The sequence below is a fragment of the Eublepharis macularius genome, chromosome 8, assembly GCF_028583425.1.
Source record: "Eublepharis macularius isolate TG4126 chromosome 8, MPM_Emac_v1.0, whole genome shotgun sequence".
NCBI lineage: Eukaryota > Metazoa > Chordata > Lepidosauria > Squamata > Eublepharidae > Eublepharis > Eublepharis macularius.
In genome coordinates this window covers 121,137,252-121,157,739 of record NC_072797.1, presented here as the reverse complement: position 1 = coordinate 121,157,739, position 20,488 = coordinate 121,137,252, and the positions used below count along the sequence as shown (strand labels likewise).

The 20,488-nt window shown below is 42.5% G+C and overlaps 2 protein-coding genes across 2 annotated transcripts in view; one reads left to right on the top strand and one right to left on the bottom strand.

Annotated features, from left to right (window-relative positions):
- RIGI (RNA sensor RIG-I) overlaps positions 1-14,937 on the top strand; it is a 45,716-nt gene extending 30,779 nt beyond the window's left edge. The window contains exons 10-18 of the mRNA XM_054987098.1: positions 1,787-1,888; positions 3,930-4,087; positions 4,717-4,852; positions 5,209-5,357; positions 7,518-7,608; positions 8,206-8,376; positions 10,588-10,739; positions 11,937-12,083; positions 13,808-14,937. Of these exons, the coding sequence (XP_054843073.1) occupies positions 1,787-1,888; positions 3,930-4,087; positions 4,717-4,852; positions 5,209-5,357; positions 7,518-7,608; positions 8,206-8,376; positions 10,588-10,739; positions 11,937-12,083; positions 13,808-14,101 (1,400 nt within the window). The 3' untranslated portion in view covers positions 14,102-14,937. The remainder of the gene's footprint in view (positions 1-1,786; positions 1,889-3,929; positions 4,088-4,716; positions 4,853-5,208; positions 5,358-7,517; positions 7,609-8,205; positions 8,377-10,587; positions 10,740-11,936; positions 12,084-13,807) is intronic.
- Positions 14,179-20,488, bottom strand: part of ACO1 (aconitase 1) — a 64,042-nt gene continuing 57,732 nt past the window's right edge. Inside the window, exons 19-21 of the mRNA XM_054987099.1 lie at positions 19,678-19,800; positions 17,671-17,856; positions 14,179-16,032 (exon numbers count right to left, since the gene is read on the bottom strand). Coding sequence (XP_054843074.1) covers positions 15,919-16,032; positions 17,671-17,856; positions 19,678-19,800 — 423 coding nt within the window. The 3' untranslated portion in view covers positions 14,179-15,918. The remainder of the gene's footprint in view (positions 16,033-17,670; positions 17,857-19,677; positions 19,801-20,488) is intronic.

Here is a 20,488-nt window from a genome sequence, read left to right as displayed (position 1 = left end):
TTGAAGTGTTTTCCCACTGGTTTCTGGATGTTTCCATTTCTAATGTCATATTTGTGTCCATTCATTCTTTTGCATAGAGGTTGGCTGGTTTGTCCAATGTACAGAGCAGAAGACCATTGTTGGCACATGAGGGCATATATCAGATTGGAGGATGAGCAGCTGTAAGTGCCAGAGACAGTGTAGTTGATGCCATTGGGTCCTGTAATTGTATCCCCTGGGTAGATATAGGGGCAGAGCTGGCATCTGGGTCTGTTGCAGGGCCTGGTACCTGTGCTGGTGACTCTGCTGGCCGATTCATGATTGTGAGTGAGAAGTCGTTTAAGGTTGGGGGGCTGTCTGTAGGCAAGGAAAGGTCTTCCACCCAGGGCTAAACTAAAGACAGCTTCTCTTCCTCTGTGTTAAAGATAAAAGCTTTCTTTTTTAAAGTCTATAGTCCTTAATCCATAAATCCACACATCATCAAATCATTATTATCTTATTTCATGTAAAAAGTCTAAAAGGGGTTTGTATTCAGCCACAAATGAAGATGTTTTCTTTCTCTCTGATCAACGGAGTAAGTTTTGCCATCATTGCAAGTTCCAGCATCTTTAGCAACCGTTCTTCCATTTAGGCAATATTGAACTCTTCCAATTTTGTGCATATAATGGACTTGCTGCCGTAATCATGTATAAGAAAAAAGTTCCACAACTTCTTTCCATCTGAATATCAATCATTCCCAACAAGAAAGGCTCAGGTTTCAATTGTATTTTGGTCTTTAAAATCTCCTGAATTAGTTATTATATTTGTGACCAAAAAGTTTTTGCTTTCTTACATGTCCACCACATATGATAAAATGATATTGAGCACATTTCCAGCTTACGTTCACTGAACCATTATACATTCTAATAATAATAACAACAACATTGGTTTTATATACCGCCCTTCAGGACAACTTAATGCCCACTCAGAGCAGTTTACAAAGTATGCTATCATTATCCTCACAACAAAACACCCTGTGAGGTGGGTGGGGCTGGGAGAGCTCCAGAGAGCCGTGACTTGCCCAAGGTCACTCAGCTGGCTTCAAGTGGAGGAGTGGGGGAATCAAACCCGGCTCTCCAGATTAGAGTCCCGCACTCTTAACCACTACACCAAACTCAGGAGTTCATGTACCAGCTCTAATAGGGCAATCTTAAGCAGAGTGGAGCGCTACTTAAAGTGGTATTGTACATCTCCTACCCTCTTCTCAGAAGGTTGTCCCGCTGTCTCTCACTTGTAGATCCACCTGGTAATAATCTCCGTATGTGGACAGATCAAAGCTCCAGCATCTTGTTTTCTACTGTGGCCAACCAGGAAGCCCGCATGCACAACATAAGCACAGCCCCTTCCCAGATGTTGGTATTCAGGGACAGCAATAGAGCTCAACCACAAGACCACGACAAGACGTTTCTGTTTATAGGATCGTACACTCAGCTGCCATGTGACAGTCACAGCAGTAACTTGCCATCTGAAGTCTGCTTATTGTAACTTCAAGACATCTGCTGTCTAGATGTACGAAAGTAGCAAATACTTTTGATTGAATGCAAGCATTTGAGACCCCATGCTAGCATAAGAAAAGTGTCTCCCAATTTTCAAAATCTGCAGTTAAAAAAAATGAAAGGGGAGCCATGAGTGATCGCAGCTGGGCGATCCTTATTTTAGGTCCTCCCACTGTTGGGGAGAAGATGAGGTAATAGTTACTGTTCAGTGAGTTCCAAGCAATGAAATGCTGTTAATGACTGATCCTTGTTTTTTTTTATTATTATTACAGCAATTAGGCTTATTCAGAAACGTCCCCAAAGTCGCTTTGTGGACATTATTTCACACATGATGTCTCAAACGGAAGATCTGGCAAAAAACCTTTATCCTATAGGTAAGATCCTTGGAACAGGTCAGAGCAATTTTGGTGATGTCAACCTTGTGTGATGTAATACCCTTTTTCTTGAGGAAACCATTGTTTTTCAAACCCCTAATCCCAGTGTCATAACTTTTCATTTTTCATTTAAGTCTTCTTTGTGTTCTAGTTTGCTCATCCTTCCTCGACATTTTTTTCTTTTAAATAACTCCTCAGTCCCTGCTTTTGAGGTATTGTAGACAGGGCTTTTTTCTGGAAAAAGAGGTGGTGGAACTCAGTGGGTTGCCAGCACAGGGGGCAACTCTTGGCAGGAGGTTGTTCCCCTGGTAACACATGTGCGCGCACAAAGTGCGCGCACGCTCCCAAGACCAATGATGTCACTTTGGGTCAGCTGGAACAAGGGGAGAGTTTTTAAAAGTTTAAATCGCCCTTGGCGAAAATGGTCACATGGCTGGTTGCCCCGCCCCCTGATCTCCAGACAGGGGAATTTAGAGCAGCGTGGAGAACAATCTAAATTCCCCTCTGTCTGGAGATCAGGGGAGGGGCCACCAGCCATGTGACCATTTTCAAGAGGTTCCAGAATTCCATTCCACTGCGTTCCAGCTGAAAAAAAGCCCTGATTGTAGACCAAATGGAGGAATAGGGTTGAAAATGTCACTAGTTACTCTGCTTTGAATTCTAACTACAACATAAACCACTAGACCGGATACAGGAAGTCGGGGTATTGGACAAGATCTGCCTGTAGAACTGGGTCGTTTGCCCAGCAAAATGTCATTTCTATTGCTCAGCCAGACTACTGAATGTTCGCTCATTTAAATTATGAAGTGGCCAATTTCTGGCACGGAGTTAACAAGTTGGCTTTAATCACGATACGAAATCACCCTTTGTGTGCTGTGTCACTGCCTAGCTCTGCGGACTAGAAAAGAAAATGCCGTAATGCACAGAAAAGGTCTGAAAATGTATTGAGAGGCTCTTTCTCTCATTTCAGTTATATCTTTTCTCAACAGATCTTAGGACACCATGAATGGTTCTTCTCACCTCTTTTATTTTAACAACAACACAGTAAGAGAGTAAATTGACCCTGTCCCCAACCTCCATCCAGTCACTACCTCATAAGCAGGGCTCATTTTGAGGGGGAACGCGCAGGAATGCAGTTCCGGCAGTTCCCCCCAAAGGTCACATGTCAGGTGGCCCTGCCCACCTGACTCTCGGCCATTTTGGGCCTGTTTCGGCCTGGATTGGGGCTGAAACGGCCTGGATCGGGCCTCTGACAGGTGGTGGATCACTCTCCCACTCAGCAGCGGCCCGATCCTGACCATTTTGGGTCCCTTTTTGGCCATTTTCAGCCCCTTTTTGCCATTTTGGGCCCAAAACAGCCAGGATAGGTGATGCCAGGGAGTGTAGCATATACAAATCAGTTATGCTAATGACACACTTCTGGTGATGTCAAGGGGTGTGGCATATACTAATGAGTTACGTTAATAAGTTATGCTAATGAGTTCCTCCAGCTCTTTTTCTATGAAATGATCCCTGCTCATAAGCATAGAGAATGTGTCCACACACTCCCTCCTCCTGATCTGTAATAGAAGAAGCATCCGTGATCATGGGGTGAAAACATGGTTGTGGGTGCTGCTTCCTCTGGGCTTATGAGCTGCGGAACCAGGGGGCGGGGCTAGCATATGCATGTCTGGTCTCCATGCATTCCATCAGTTGTGTAGTAGAGGGCTATCCTAATCACTACACCACGCTGGCTTCCTAGTGGATCTTGCAATGGATCTCCCAAAGACACACTTCCCTGGTTAGCCGTTATTGGTTCAGTTGCTTGGATATTAGGAAGGTTGGCAAAATGGCCTCTTCCTCCTGTGGTCTAATATATTGCTCACACTTGGCTCTTTTTCAGGGTTCACAGAAGTCAGTAGTTCTGAAATGCGCTTCTGAAAGAGAAACTAAATATAAAATGTATATATAATTTTTGATTAGAAAGTGAATTTTGTCCCTAGACATCATTGTTTTGCAGGCCTCCTGTTTACCAGTTTGCATGCCTGCTTATCCCCATTAGATACTTTGTCTGACATTAAGTGCAGAAGTTTTGGCACACAGAAATATGAACAGTGGATAGTTGGTGTACAGAAGAGATGCTCGGTGTTACAGCTGCCAAATAAGGAGGAAGAAAGCAAGATTTGCAGGGCTCTGTTTATTTACACGGAGCATCTCCGGGTGAGTTACTCTTTTCTCCTCAGAAAACAACCTTATTTCCTGCAGTGAACTTCCAGGAATGGTATGTGAAAAATTCATGCTTTTCCTGTATTGGTATTAATACAGGCACTAGTGGAACTCTACTCTTCAGGCTCAAGTAAAAAAAGGCCCCTTCACCTTGTATGGAGTATCAGGCAATGTAGTTATTACCTGGGAAGCCATTTTAAGTTTTTACCTGTGGCGATTGTCTCCACACAGTATGAATGTTTCTGTGCACCAGTTCACCATGTGGATTAGTCAGTTTTCTGTGACACACTAGACCATTTTTAAGACTTAACAGAAAATTGCTCAATCCACATGGAGAAACTAAGCGTGCACATTCCTTGCCACTGAGAGCAACTGAGTCCTGCTTAGCAGCCAGTTTTTGTGCAGCAGTCCAAAGAAAGTGCCTCTAGTTTTTCCCGCCAGGCCTTTGGTAAGCACAACTGAGAAGCTGTTTTCAGCTCCATGCTGGATAAGTGTGGCTTGTTTTGCTTTTCCTCTGTATTTCCTCCATGAACAGTAGTTGGGGTCAGAATGAAGTGTGTTCTTTTTGTTTTTATTATTATTTCTTCATTCAAAAAGCTTTCCAAATTCTCTTTTATATGCAGAAATACAATGACGCTCTCATCATTAATGAAGATGCTCGTACTCAGGATGCGCTGGCTTACCTGAAAGAATTTTTTGAGAATATCAAGGCTGGAGGGTTTGATGAAATTGAAGAGAAGCTAGCTTCAAACTTTGAAGGTACTTCGTAGGAAAATGTCTTTATTCATCTTATTAACCCAGAATGGTTCCCTGAGCCTTTAGTACCTACTTGACAGAAATAACTGAAATAGGTTCCATTCTTTCAACACTGGGGAAACTAAGCTTTCCAGTAAAGATCCTCTGAGGCAAGCGGGGAACAGGGATAGGGTCTTCTCAGTGGTCGAGTCCTGTTGGTGGAATGCCCTCTCTCTGATATCTCCTTCATTGGCTTTCATGTCCCAGGCAGGTAGATTTCTGTTCATCCATGCTTTTTTTTTTTTTGGAAAAACAACTTAATAAATGAAATAAATATGTGCTGGTAATTTCAGCTCCTTCTCTCTCCCTCCCTCCCTCAGATAAATTACAAGAGATGATTGCAATTTCTCAGGATGAGTCCAATGAAAATCCCAAATTGGAAGACATTACTTTCATCTTGGAGGAAGAATACCGCCTCAAACCCCAAACTCGTTCTATTCTCTTTGTTAAGACAAGAGCACTGGTGGCAGTAAGAAGCTCTTTCCTATTTTTCAGTCATGTCCAGGGCTTTTTTTCAGCTGGAACGTGGTGGAACAGAGTTCTGGAACCTCTTGAAAATGGTCACATGGCTGGTGGCCCCGCCCCCTGATTGCCAATCTAAACTCCCCTCTGTCTGGAGATCAGGGGGCGGGGCCACCAGCCATGTGACCATTTTCACTGAAACCAACCCACTGAGTTCCACCACCTCTTCCCAGAAAAAAAGCGCTGGTCGTGTCTATAGTTTCGTGTTTTAATTTAAATTGTGAATTAATAACACTGGTTTCTGGGTCAATAATGCTTTCATAGCCGCTCTCAATAGGTAATTTAAAATGTCCGGACAATGATAAGTAGAGTTCTGGTCACTGAACTGTTCTTTGCCATCTCCCCTCCCTGGTCCATTACCTAAAAGATATTCCTGAGGGCCAAGCTAAAAGTGACGAATGACACTTGCCTGGCAAGTGAACAGACTCACATGTATTCGTCCCTGTTCACTTGTCTTTCGTCACGTGTAGCTTGGCCCTGAGATTCAAGAGAACTTACTGACATGAGTGTGAAATATATCACAGGAGGTTGTTGCAGGAAGTAGAAACTGGCAGGAATTATTTACTCCAGATACAAGAGCACAAGTACCTTTCTGCTCGAGCAAGAAGTGTGTGTGTGTGTGTGTGTGTGTGTGTGTGTTTGTAAGGTTTCATGCAGTGCAGTAACCATTATTGCTATATTTATGTTAGTTTAGTTAGATTTATATATCCAACTGCAAACAACAAATATTGCTACAGAAGAAAGGCCTGTTAAAAACACCAAAACCTAACTAAAACTATCATTAAAAACAAGTAGCACAAATCACATTGATAAACATAGAATGGTAAAGATGGCAACCAATCACTGTGACATATATTTTGGGCTTGCTGTCTACAAAGCACCAGAGTTGGTGCAAGATGAATATTTTGGGGGAGGGTATTTTGCATCTGGGTATCATCATAAGGGACACCCTCTTTCTCACAGTCCTATTACTTACTTCAGAAGGCAGGGCACTCGGACCTCTAAAGAAAACTTTCCCTCACAAAGTAAGATGCTTCTGCTTCCTAGTTTTAACCTAGAGCAAAATGGTTAAGGCATCTTACCTGCATCACTCAGCATTTAGAATGGCTGCCTGTCTGTGCAGTGGACACTATAACTCTGTGTGCTCCGAAGATGCTGGTTTATGATACAAAGCTTTCAGCAGCAAACACCTGATCAGGGTGGAAGAAGTTCTCTTGCAGCACGTCACTTAATCATAAGGCAGGTTCCTGAGGTAAAAAATCCCTTCAGATTTTTGTGGAACATCTGCTAGGATTCTATGGACGGTCTAGTAGCAGAAGCAAAGCTAGGACAGTGGGGGCTCTCCTGATTTCCTAAGGTAGGCCATTCCACAGGGTAGGGGCCACCACAGAGAAAGGGGCTGCAGTGAGGAGAGAACCAGGTGAGTTTGTTTCCTCACCTTCCTCAGTCCACCAGACTGTTTGTAAGAACCAATCCAGTGTCTGTTAAATGGCTTGTTTACTTAAAATGTTTTTAATCTACCTTTCAGTCACCTGGGGTTGGATCCAAACTAAATTTTCCTTCAGAGGGATGGAATTTCCTTGCCTCTCTTCTCCTATTGCAGCCCACTCATCTCTACAAAATGTTGTTCCTGGAGTCCATGAGGTATGAGACGGGGAGCTGTCTGCACAGGCAAGGAAGAACAACTAGAAATTGCCAATTCCGTGAGGGACCAACCCCTGATTTCCATGACAACTTACAAGCAATGAACACAATGACAGACTTATGTGTGGACTGACAGGGAGTGTGACACAAAACTCAGGGCCAATCTAGAAGTGATGAATGACACTTGAACGGCAAGTGTATTCCTCTCTGTTCACTTGCCCTCCACTCAATCCACTTGCTGTTCAAGTGTCATTCGTCACTTGTAGCTTGGCCCTCAGTTGTGCTCATCCAGGCTGGGAGAAAGACAACCCACATGTACTACAGATGCCAAAAGTTCTGGCGTGTTGGGGAAAGAGCAGGCTGAAGTTCTATTATTTTTTATTTTAAGAATTAACTATCTTTTTTTCATCATGGAACTAAAACTCTGTTGTCAAAAAATTCTGAAACTGGATGACTTTTACAGGCCTTAAAGAACTGGATAGAAGAAAGCCCTCATCTTAAACACCTAAAGCCCGACGCCCTGATGGGACGTGGGAAAAGAAATCAGAACACAGGTAGGAGGCCTTTGTTGAAGCTGTAGAGGTTGGGAAGGTTCATTATGATCTTCCGGTATTTTTTAAAGGTGCAAGATAGCATCAATGTCATACTGGGAAGAATCTGGCTATGAATTGGGTGGTTTACGCATAATCTTGAATGCACTGAGAGTCATTTTTAGGATGTATTTCTAGACCCTGTGATTATGAATGTGAAAAGTTTGGATCATATCTGCTGGAAAAGCCTGAATGCTAAAAGTGGTTAGTGTGTTTTGAAGCTGGCTACTGCTGAGTCAGACCGTTGGTCTATCTAGGAGCCAAGCTACAAGTGATGAATGACACTTGCATGGCAAGTGAACAGACTCACGGGTATTCCTCCCTGTTCGCTTGCTCTCCACTTGATCATGTAAGTGGAGCGCAAGTGGAGGGCAAGTGAAAAGGGAGGAATACACGTGAGTCTGTTCACTTGCCGTTCAAGTGTTATTCATCACTTGTAGCTTGGCCCTAAGTCAGTCCAGTTTTCTTTGACTGGCAGCGGCTCTGCGGGGTCCCAAGGGCTGGCAAAATTCTAGTTTTCATTGCGATGCTAGAGTCTCTCTCCTGTTGACCTCATTTTAGGTATGACCCTTCCAAATCAGAAAGGCGTCTTGGATTCCTTCAAAAGTGATGGGGACAGCAAGATGCTCATAGCTACATCAGTAGCTGATGAAGGAATCGATATTGCACAGTGCAACCTTGTCCTCCTGTATGAATACATAGGCAACGTCATCAAAATGATACAAGTCAGAGGTAGGTTGGCTGGCAAGGAGTTTTCATGGTGTCAGTGTAAAAGCATGACTGTAACTCCCAGAAGCTGCGCTGTTCCAACTTAGGTGGTGCTTACGCTATCGCATGTGTTGGGGGAGGTGGGTGTGCGAGTTCGGAAACCAGAGTCTGTAAAAAAGTGTACCCATTCTGACAATAGGCACATGGAACCTGGTCAGAACAATGCTGCTGATGATTTTGTTGTTTTATTATTATGGATTTCCTTATTCATTAATATTTTTGTTTACATCATAATCTTTCATTACTTACTGAATGCTATGTTGTCAAAATATTACGATCTCTTAGGCATAACACAGATCCAGAGGATTGACACAATCCCTAGGCATGACACAAAAGGCAAAAGAGGTGGCAGAGTCTAAACACAAGCTCTTCATAAATGCCCTGGTGGAGACTGTCCTAGGCAGGCCAGTGGAGGGAGCTGTATCTCTCTCTTCCATCGCTTCCGTTCCGGCGCTGGGGATCTTGATGTTCCTGGTGCTGCAGTGGCAGGCGCTCGTAAGAGTTCCTATAGGCAGCGCTCAGCTCTCTCGACTCTGTTATTTTGGAATGTCTTGTCTCTTTTGCCTCAAGTTTAAAGTCGTCGGATGCATTTTAAAAATTGTCTCAAATATGTTAATATTTTGAAACAGCATATAAGTAAGTGTGTGTGTGTGTGTGTGTGTGAGAGAGAAAATATGAACATATTTGTGTATTATGTATATGCAATTGCAAAGGGGTTCTTGACTTCATCTTATTTCTTATGTGATAATTGTCTCTCCCTCTCTCTGTGTGCAGTACTAATACAGGAGCCCGTATTACTGTTAGAATTTCTAATATGCACTATGTAAATTAGAATTTCTAATATGCACTATGGAAATTAAGCTAAATTAGCAAATACATATTATGTGTACTATTTACTTTATAAACAACTGTGAATGAACTGATACATTGGTTAATGTAACATTTACTACATGCTTGGAGACTTGTGAAGATCGGGGGGCGGGGCAGAGCTCCTTAATATCTGTCAGGGATTGGAACAGGGTGATGGCGCCCCCTTCCTTTCCTTTAACTCTCACCATGCATTCCCTTCCACAGCACATTTTAGTCTTCATTAGGTCAGTTTTTATCCCTCTCCCTGGTTAACTTAGAAGTTGTATGTTCCTGCATATGTGGGGAATCCAGGGCTAGAGCCACTGTGGTGCAGTGGCTAGCGTATTGAGACTAGGATCTGGGAAACCTGGGTGCAAATCCTTACTCTTGCCACAAAGTTACTAGGCAGTGCTGAGCCCGCCAGTCACACTCTCCCAGGTACACCGACCTCACAGGGTTTTTGTAAAAATCAAAGGGTGAATTGGGTACACTGGCCTAGGTTCCTTGGCGGAAGGGATAAAACCGTACCAGATAGATTATTGGTAGCAATCTATGCATATTTTATCGATAGGGAAACCCCATTGCAATACTTCATCATCTATGAAAGGGTCCAGCAGTTTACTATTAGATACTAGGATTTATATATAAAATGTTTTCAGGTTTACTAATATCATTGCTACTCTGTGTTGGGGACAGGGACAGAAATAGAGTTCAACAAGGATCACCTGCTATGTTTTGTCAGTGTAGTTGTAGAGTTGGGCTAGAATCTGGGAGCCCAGTTCAAATCCTGTTCTTCTTTTGTTAGTTTGCTGGCTGAGCTTGGACCAGTCTCTCTCAGCCTAACCTAACAGGATTGCTGCCATGAGGATAAAATAGAGGAAGGGAAAACGTTGTTGATACAGTATTACTATTTATTTTATTTATACCCTGCTTTTCTCTCCAGTAGAGACCCAGAGTGGCTTATCCTCATGTCAAGCCTGTGAAGGTTAGGCTATGTGTGTGACTGGCCCAAGGTCACCCAGCGTGCTTCCATGGCAGAGGGGGGAATTGAACCTGCGTCTCCCAGATCCTAGTCCAGTACCGTAACCACTCAAAAACACTGATTCTCCATTTATTGGCTGCCTTGGAGTCCTAAAGGGGAGAAAAGCAAGTTATAAATGTGTAAATAAGTAACGTTCACCATCCGTATCCTGGAATGTCGTGCTTCTATGCATTAAGCGACGTTGTGTTTCTGCTGCTCTAAAAGGGGTTTTCTCATCATTTGAGTGAAAGCCAGAAGTTTTCCTTCTCTTTTTCGATCCTTTTTGTGTGCATTACTGCCTGTAGGTCGTGGAAGGGCAAAAGACAGCAAGTGCATCCTTGTGACCAGCAAAAGCGAACGGGCCGAGACAGAGAAGAACAACATGTTGAAGGAGGAGATGATGAACAAAGCCATTAACAACCTGCAGAAGTGGGATGAAGAGACATTCACACAGAAGGTGAATCCACTTTCAGCTTCTTTTAAAAAAAATTATCCCGTTGACCCATGAAGACAAATTATGCAGCGGAGTGACCACAGGTTTGTGACTCAGAGCCAAGCTACACGTGATGCCTGGCACAGGTTGGACACTTGGGCAAAAAAAAGCCAAAAGTAAGGGGGTATCCATACCTGGAAAATAGACTCAACCCCCTATGTTAAATTATAACATTACCAATCAACCTTCATAGATCTGTATTCAAGTTTCAGCTATGCCAAGTGCCAAAATAAATAGTACATATCATATATTCAACAATCCCTAGACAATATACAATGATCTATAATTCACAAGTTCAAGGACGCATGTCCTGACAGTGCATGAATCATTTATGGAACTGCAATGGCAAACTGCCTGTATAAATGAATGTAACCTGTGCATGAAACAATTTGCTCCTGAAGAAGCACTGTGTGACCGCACAACGTGTGAAACGGAAGCGGCTGATTGTCCGTAGGGCAGGGACGTCTAGTGAGACAGACGCCGGCAGGAGGACTGGACTTCGTCTTGTACAGCACTATTTGCGCTTTATTCCTTAATGTTTACAGCTTGCTGACTACTTGCCTTACTCAGGAGTTGGCTCTAGAACATGATTATAAATGGCAATTTTTGTAAATGAAATTGATGAAATGTATGCATCCTTGAACTTGTGAATTATAGATCATTGTATATTGTTGAATATATGATATGTACTATTTATTTTGGCACTTGGCACAGTTGAAACTTGAATACAGATCTATGAAGGTTGATTGGTAATGTTATAATTTAACATAACAGGTTGGACACTTGTCAGCTTCCCTCAAGTTTTGGTGGGAAATGTAGGCGTCCTGGTCTTGCAGCTTGGCTCTCCGACTGCTGTCCAATGGACTTTTCAACTGTCAGTTGTCCAACATTCCGCCAAGCTGCCTACATCTCCCATTAAAACTTGAGGGAAGCTGACAAGTGTCCAACCTGTGTCAGGCGTCACTTGTAGCTTGGCTCTAAGAAGCAGCAGGCCCAAGTGTGTGAGTCTGCTTGCTCCTTTTTTCCCCTGCCACGTCTGCTAATTCCTGTGTTTGTACATCAGCCAGTCATTTCCTGTGTTTGAAGTTGTTCTGGGCCACAAAGAGCATAATCTAAGTGTCTTGAACAAGCTGATTTTTTTTTCTTTTTCTTTTTTTAAAGATAAAAGACTTGCAAATGAAACAGAAGCTAAAGCAAGATTCTAGGAAAAAAGAATCTCCACCAAGGCTGCTGCCAGGCAGTCGAAGACTGTTGTGTGGGAAATGCAAAAGGTTTGCCTGTGACTCAGAGAGCATCAGGGTGATTGAGGTAAATTTATAATGGAAGAATGTTAATTTATTTATTTTCCTATTTTTACCCCATCTTTTCTCCCCAATGGGCACCCAAAGGGGCTTGCATCATTCTCCTCTCCTCAGTTTAATCCTTACAATCATCCCCATAGGGTGGATTAGGCTGAGGGTATATGACTGGCACAAGGTCACCTGTGAGCTTCCATGGCAGAGTGGGGATTTGAACCTGGGCCTTCCAGATCCTAGTTTAACGCTCTAACCACTACACAACACTGGCTTCTGCTTTTAAAATTTGATAGTCACTCTGTTTATCTAGTTTTAGGGTTGGGGAGGAGGTGCATTTTTGATTTTTTCAAAGTGGAGATTTAGCCAAGGCAGTGATGCAGAAATGTACTTCATTCCACTATCTCTAGTGCAAAAGCAGGCTTTCATAGGTCTGGATCCCTTGTCAGACAGGTAAGAGGATTCTGGATGGAATAATAATAATAAAAATGCTGTCACAGGGTCAACAACAAAAATGGAAATACTGTGATTTTTCTTTTCCCGTGGAAGACTTTGATATTACAGAAACGTCTGGCTGAAATGTAGAACTGCCTGATCTACTTCTTTAATGTTACGCTCTAAATGAAAAAGTGGATCTTTCTCATTATCATGGGCATATTTTACCATTGCACTGTTTCTGTGAATTTCCGATCAGGTGCAGAAAATGCATGCACAGAGTGTGTTAACACTTGGCAATCTGGATGTAGTTCTGATAGGGAACAGTGCTCAAATTCAGTGGCTTAAATGGCTCTAACAGTCGAAACACACGAGATGAAATACCTAGATTCAACTCGTGTTCTCTTGCCTAAAGGTTTGTCGGGAAGTGTAGGCGTCCTTGCAGCTTAAAGTTTAGCATTTACAGAGCAGCAGAGAGGGATGTGTGGGGGTCCTTGCAGCTTAAAGTCTCCCGGTGCAGCCAGGTGTCGCTCTGCAGGGCCAGGCCGGGTGAGGGGAAGGGAAAATGCCGTGATGCACCTTGAGAGTGGGAGGAAAGGTGCCCCACGCCTGCACTTCCCTCCTCGCTGCTCTGTAAATGCTAAACTTTAAGCTGCAAGGACGCCTGCACTGTAAATGCTAAACTTTAAGCTGCATGGATGCCTACACTTCCCGGGAAACCTTTAGGTAAGAGAACACGAGTTGAATCTAGGTATTTTGTCTCGTGTGTTTTGAGTCTTAAGACTGCCAAGGTGGCAAACATTTTGCTAAGTTAATAAAGACCAATGCAAAGACTGATTACCATAATAAAATACTTTTGTCCTGTCTGTTGCACACGGAGCTACTTCTTACAAAATGTATCTCCAGAGGGCACATTCTGGCTTTTCCTATCAGAGATAAAAGTTTTGGTATGATAAATACCATCCATTTGAAGGAAGAGTCAACACATGGCATTTAAGTGGTAAACTAGATTTTCGCACCCCAGAAGAGAACATGGAAGCTGGGAGAAAGGAGTTTGCCTGTGCACTGACATAATTTGATGATTGGCAACAGAATGGCTTGTCTGACTCTCGAGAAGCACTACACTTAGGCCAATGAAAATTTTGTGTATTTTTAATATCTGTGCTAGCTCATCTGCCACGCCAGGCAAAGCATCACTTGATGGTAGAGTGATGCATGTGAATGTATGATCTATGCATAAATATATGAAGACTGTCTCTGAAGTCTTTGTAATTTTGGCATTAAATGCCGCTGTTTCCATTCTAGGGAGCCCACCACACTGTCTTAGATGGGAACTTTAGGAACCGCTTTCTAACACAGCCTCATAACAAGCCAAACCGCTATGGCAACTTTGAGAAACGATGCAAGCTGTACTGCAATGAATGTCACCATGACTGGGGGATTACCGTGAAATACATGAACTTAGAGGACCTGCCCGTCATCAAAGTGGAGAGTTTCTCAATAGAAGACCCTGTCTCTGAGCGGCAGTATTATTTCCGGAAGTGGAAAGACGTTGATTTTCCAATGAAAGCATTTGCCATTGAAGAAATGTCCAGTTGAAATGCAGAACTGACTGATTGGCTGTGTCTGTTTAGACTTTTGATATGAACAGTGAAATAAGTTTTTCCTTCCAATGATTGTACACCCAATAGAAGATTTAATTTAGATTGTATACAAGATTTAATTAGATTAATTAGATTGTACATTCAATACAAGATTAGCCACCCTATGACTCAGTTTCTGAGATTCAGCCCAATACGTTAGGTAACATTACTTGAAACATGGAATCTGTTGTTATTGAGAGAGAGTAGAAGAAAAACTGGTTATTTACTCGTTTCATTGGGCATCACCTTATACTGGGATGAATTAGTTTGAGAGATGTCGACTGGCCCATGTACCTCTGTAACCTACATATCTGTTCTTCTAAGTTCTGACCTGCTCCGCATTAAATGAGCAATAATGTTAAGGGGAGGAAATGGGAAAACTTGTGTACCCTGTTCCAATAGTCAGATACCATTGTAAAGCTGCTCTTGGTGTATACAGCACCGAAAAGGGATGTACAAGGCCTTAATGTAGTTTGCCTTATCACCAGGGCTTTTTTTCACCAGGGGAACAAGGGGGAATGGAGTTCCAGCACCTCTTGAAAATACTCGGCAATAGTGCTTGAAAATAATATGATTTCAAAGAATCCCATGTGTTTCTTCCTCATTTTCCTCTTGAGAGTTCCGCCACCTCTTTTCCCAGAAAAAAAACCCTGCTTATCACGATGTTATCTCACCATACATCTGCTATACCCTCCATGCCCAAGGAAATGTATTTCAAGCTGTCGCTAGCCTATTTTGTTCAGTGGTGTTCAGCATTAACTAGAGACAATGGTAATAAACTTGGTAACTGTTTTTCTCCGTTTCCATTGTAATATGCAGCGTTCATATGGTGGGATCCTACGGACTTTTCCATCAAGAAAAGGATATGCCAGGACGCAGAATGAGGGTGGGTGGGAGCAAAGAAGGGGAGCAGACAAAAATGAAGCAGAAAATCTTGAGGAATGCAAACCCTAATCTCTCAACTCAAATTTCCACACTGGCAGAGCCACGTCAAGTTGATGTGCTTCACGGAGAGGGGGGATAATTTTCCAGTTGTTTCTACATGAAACGTAATTCATAGAACTGCCGTTCCTACCAGAGATGACTACATTTAAGTGTTTAATGCCAATTTAAAGTGTGTAAGAAACACAAATAAGTATTAGTCTTTTTAAAAAGGACAAACTACTATTTTTTGGAAAATAGATTTAATTATAAATGGCCTTTGCATTCCCCCACCCCCCTGATTTTCCCTACACCAAAAGCCAGGAAGAACAAGGAGAGAGCTTTAAAGAGCGTCTATACTATTAATATAGAACAGCTAAGCACTTCTTAATCATTTCAGCAGTAATCTCAAAAAAGGGATTCTAATTGGTTTAATAGAAAGGGACATTAATAGCTGAGTTGTAGTATGAGATTGTTAATCCAGTGTCAGTCAGAAAAGAAACAGCCAGTCCGGTCACTTGAAATAAAGGGTGGAGAGGTGCCTTGTGGGGCTGTTCACTGGGTCAGCCTGTATTACCAAAATATGTCAGTCTACTTCCTCCATACAAAATAGATGGAGGTACAGTAGGCAGGGGTCAGTAATAACAATCAGCCTAGGCTGGCTTGGTGGGCAAGGCACAGAGGATCATAGCCAAACAGTATAAACATCCACTTTGAATAATACAACCCACATAGGCAATTCACATCAGGTTTTAGAGGCTATGTGCTCCATGATTACTGTGCAATTCTTTTGTCACAAAAAAAAAAGGTCGGTTGCATAATAATTGGACACGGATTCCGTTGCAGCTGGGACTAGGATGCCATTTTGCGAATCATATAGTTCAAGATGCCCCCGTTCCGGAAATAAGTGAGCTCCACGTCGGTGTCAAACCTCATGACCGCTTGGAAGGTTTTCCCTGTGTCTAGCTGTTGAAAGGAGATTGACAAAGAAGTTAAACCATTTGCAAATTTCAGTTGTCTCAACAAAAGAGGGGGTATGACATTTGTAACTTGAGCATTGTGTTATTTGAGAAATTTTAATTATTTTTTATTTTAATTCATTTATACCCTGGCTTTCTCCCCAACGGGGCCCCAAAGCAGCTTACATCATTGTCTCCTCCATTTTATCGGCACAACAAAGTCTGGGTTAGGGTGAGAGCTTGTGAACATGCGTCTCCCAGATGCTAGACACTAACCACTACCATCCTAATCCTAAAAGCTACTTCAGGTGAATTTGAAGGACTTTGTATAGTCTACCCATGTGCTGCTTAAACTGATTAAAAATGGCTTGCAAAGGGGGGGCTGCTGTTCACAAACCAGATGTTATAATCTTGGAAATTACAGCAACACTAAAAATGTGGCGCTCTGAATCGCAGCTTTTAGTTTTTGAATGTGATTAGTCCAATGGGTTTGTTTTCAGTTGGGTCTACACCTTAAGCTTGTTCGTGGCAGGGGTCCCCAACCTTTCTGAGCCTGTGGGCAGTTGGGATTCTGACAACAGAGGTGGGGGCAACCACAAAATGGCTGCCACAGGAGGTGGAGCCAACTGCACATCCTGAGGAAGTCCCAAGTGCAAGGGAAAAGAGGGGTAATTGTTTAAAAATAGTGGACAAGAGTAATGAAACAAAAATACCAACAGTGTGTTGGTAGCTGCTGCTGAAACATTATTTTAATCTGCACAACCCATCAGAAGTCACCCCACTCACTTTCTGAAAACACTTGGTGGGTACCATAGCACCCACGAGCACCATGTTGGGGACCCCTGATTCAAGGGCTCTTCAAGTTGCTTGTCACAATGAGGATAATAATGAAAATATGTGAAACAACAGCCATCCTTAATATTTATATATTGCTTGTCTTAGGTGCCTCTGCAGCCCTGGTCTTCGTTGGAGGTCTCCCATCCAAGTAGTAACCAAGGCCAATCCTGCATAGCTTCTTAGATCTGACAAGATCAGGCTCACCTGGGCTATCCAGGTCAGGCCCCAGCAAGTTACTTGTAGTTGAATTAATACTCGGAATAGTTTTGTAACGTATCTATGCAAGAATGGATTCTGCCTCTATTTAAGAGGAGAAATTCAGCTAGCAAACAAAAGTTGTTGATGGGACACACTCAGAAGCACAGCCCTTCCAAAGAATTTCCTTTCTCTCTTATCCACGGAGCTTAAACTGATTGCCTGGAATAACTAGTCGTAGGTACTATAAAGGGCAGGTTGGTGGGAACTGCCATGGAAACCTTTTATTCAGTGCTTACCACCCACACAGCAGACTAAATGAAATTCTACTAAGAAAAAGCCTCCATGTAAACAGGAGAGACGAAAGTGATAATCACTTCTTACGTGAAAGCTGCCATTTGAGTGGCAGAACTACAGGACGTTGCTCTTTCCCTGCATCTCTATGTAGAAAACTGGGTGGCCTTAAGTTTCCAGCCCAAACGGTTTATTCATTGTAAACAACAAAGGCTTTAAATTTTTGAAAATCGGTCCCCTTGGAGAATGCAATGCTGATACCAATCTATGGGGTACCTTTCTAGATTGCCTGCACAGCTATTCCAGAATATCTGCTTACTTTGATTTCGACATTCATTCTGGGCACTAGCTCTTCAGGAATGATGACTGTGTAACGTTCCCGACCCGTCAGCCCTAGACTTTCGGCATCCTGGCCTGGCAAATACTGCAGCGGAATCACTCCCATTCCTACCAGATTACTGCGATGAATACGCTCATAGCTCTCTGCAAGGACTGCTTTGATGCCCTGAGAAACAGAAGCACATTATTAACAACTGCCTAAGCGTTACACCAAATCCCCCATGCTTGCTTCAGAAAACAGTATAAGCTGCAACACTTAACAGCTCACAAGAGAAAATTAACAGCAAAGCAAAAGAGAAACGGCTTTGATACAGGTATTAGGGACTGTCATGCTTTTGCACAGTGCTTGGTTTAAATAGAGACATGTTTGGTGAAATTTCCACATCACATACAAGAAAACTGATTCTGAAGCAAGAAAGAGTGAGAGTGTGGACAGCTAAGCTGAAATAGATGGGCTTTTGCCTTTGCAAATTATTTTATAAGGTGTCCGTTGCAACTTCTATGATCTGAAAATACAGATTTTGGGTTTCACATATTAACTATTTGCTTAAGCACAACTCATGAATTTCTCTCATCATGACTTCTCTCAGAGAAGTGCTCTGAAGTGCTCTTCAGACATTCAGCCACATGTTCACTGACCGTAGAAGGAAGGTACACACTAGCCTCATGCCCTGATGTCCACTTGCTCAGTCAAATGCATTCAGCAATCCTTTACGCCTATCCATGTGACTGTATATAGGCACCTCCAAGAAATCCAGTCCTGCTTTCTGGAGTGTTCCCACTTGAACGGAGGCAACGATATACGTACACTTAGGGATTCATTGCAAGCATTCAGCTGAATGTGTAGATCTCAGGGCCGTGTCAGTGGGAAATAGCACACTTCCTTCTATGTGCATTTAGTGAATGGTTGAACAAACATCCAAAGAGGATTAATAAATGAATCATCAAACTGATAATGACAAGAGAACACCCTCCAATTTTAGCAGATCAGTGTCAGTTAATTTCTTTCTGAAGTGCTTTGCGGTTAGGAGTGCAGTTTTGCAGAAGATGCGCAAGTCAAGCCCAGAGACAGAAAACATCTCCAGTTTTCAAATATCATTACTGAGAATCCAGTTCCCATAGTTTTCCTGCTTAGAATAATTCATAAGACATGATACATTCTCTTACAAATGCATTCATTGAAGACACATTCATGCCCCTCTAAAGTCTCCCACCCATTATTCTTAAGCATTTAAAAATGATTTTTGGTTCATTTCCTTCCTTCCACATTGTGGTTGCTTTCTTGGTATTGCTCTTGACTGGGTAACATTTCGAACCAGTTCTTAAGACAACAGAACGGTTGTTGCTGATACGTAATCTTGCTCCTCTGTGGGAATTATGTGGGAGGAGTATCCAATGGGGAAACTATTCAAGAGGGGCATAAAAGCCATGCTTATGCTTGCCCCCACCCCTGGGGAGCCAAGGGCACTGGTGGGCAGAATAACCACAAACCCTTGAGTGCAGTATCTGCATTTCATATGGAACACACCCAGCACACAAACACCATGCAAAGGCTACAGCCACGCCACTTGGTTCTTCCAAATTTATATCCAAATGATGACTGTGCAACTAAAAGCATTGATAATAGGGGGGGGGCGTTTTTAAAGCTTCCAGCAGTTTTCTAAACTAGAACTGACTCCATTATAAAAATGAAAATTAACATCCAATTAATTTCAAAAAGTTGAACGCCAGACTGCGAAATTCCAGTTTGTATTCAGTTTCGTATCAGTTGCTAAACTTGCAAGGAATGTAGCTTGTCTGCAGAGAATCTTCCTTATCCTCATTTGGCAGTAAAGGTTTCAGAAACATCAGTTTCTTTATTAGTTATTCAAAGGATTCAGGATGGCTGTTTTTAAAATGTTAAATGTGCTAAGCTTTGGTTATCCCCTACTGGGACTTGTCAACTTCACTGCCCCCAAGGTCTCCCATTTGGGGAGGTTTAACTCACCAACAAAAAAGGTCCTTTTGCAGCCCAGTCCCGAGAGCTTCCTGAACCATATTCCTTACCAGCTAGCACGATGAGAGGATGGCTGGCTTGCCGGTACCTTTCTGAAGCATCAAACACATCGAGCTAGAAAACGGGATGTAATGGATTCCGGTTAGCGAGAACAATGAAGCCATGTGATGCACCAGAAGTTCTAATGCTTCTTGCAGTAGGCCACACTTCACATATACAGATGCTTCCAGCAACGGTATGACATGACATCTCAATATCACAGTGAAGACACAGGAAGCTTTGTCTGGGAATACCAGAGAAGACTCTACAACCCACCACATTCCAGTAACTTCAGTGGAAAAACCAAATTCTTGATTAGATTATCAATTGGATTCTGGGAGAGGGGAAAGAGGTTGTAAACATCAACATTATTTTTTATTTTATTTTATCTATGTTACTAATAATCCACCTTTCTCACTGAGACTCAAGGTGAATTACATATGGCTGGGACATCAAATAAACCGATAGGGTTTAGAATTGCAGAAAAATCTGGGGGGGAAAGCAAAAATTTATTTATTTTATTTATTTTATTTTATCGTATTTATATTCCGCCCTCCCCTCAAGCAGGCTCTGATACAAAGCTAAAGCAATGTTGAAACAAGCAATTTAACATGACAAGCTGAATGATTCAGAAATTACCTAGTAGGAGCATACTTAAGGCAACAGACATTCCAAACATTTCCTGAGCCAGTTATCTACAGTGGGCAACTTTTTGGAGTCCCTTTTTTTGGCCAAGAGTATTCTTGCCTCTATTATGTGCTTC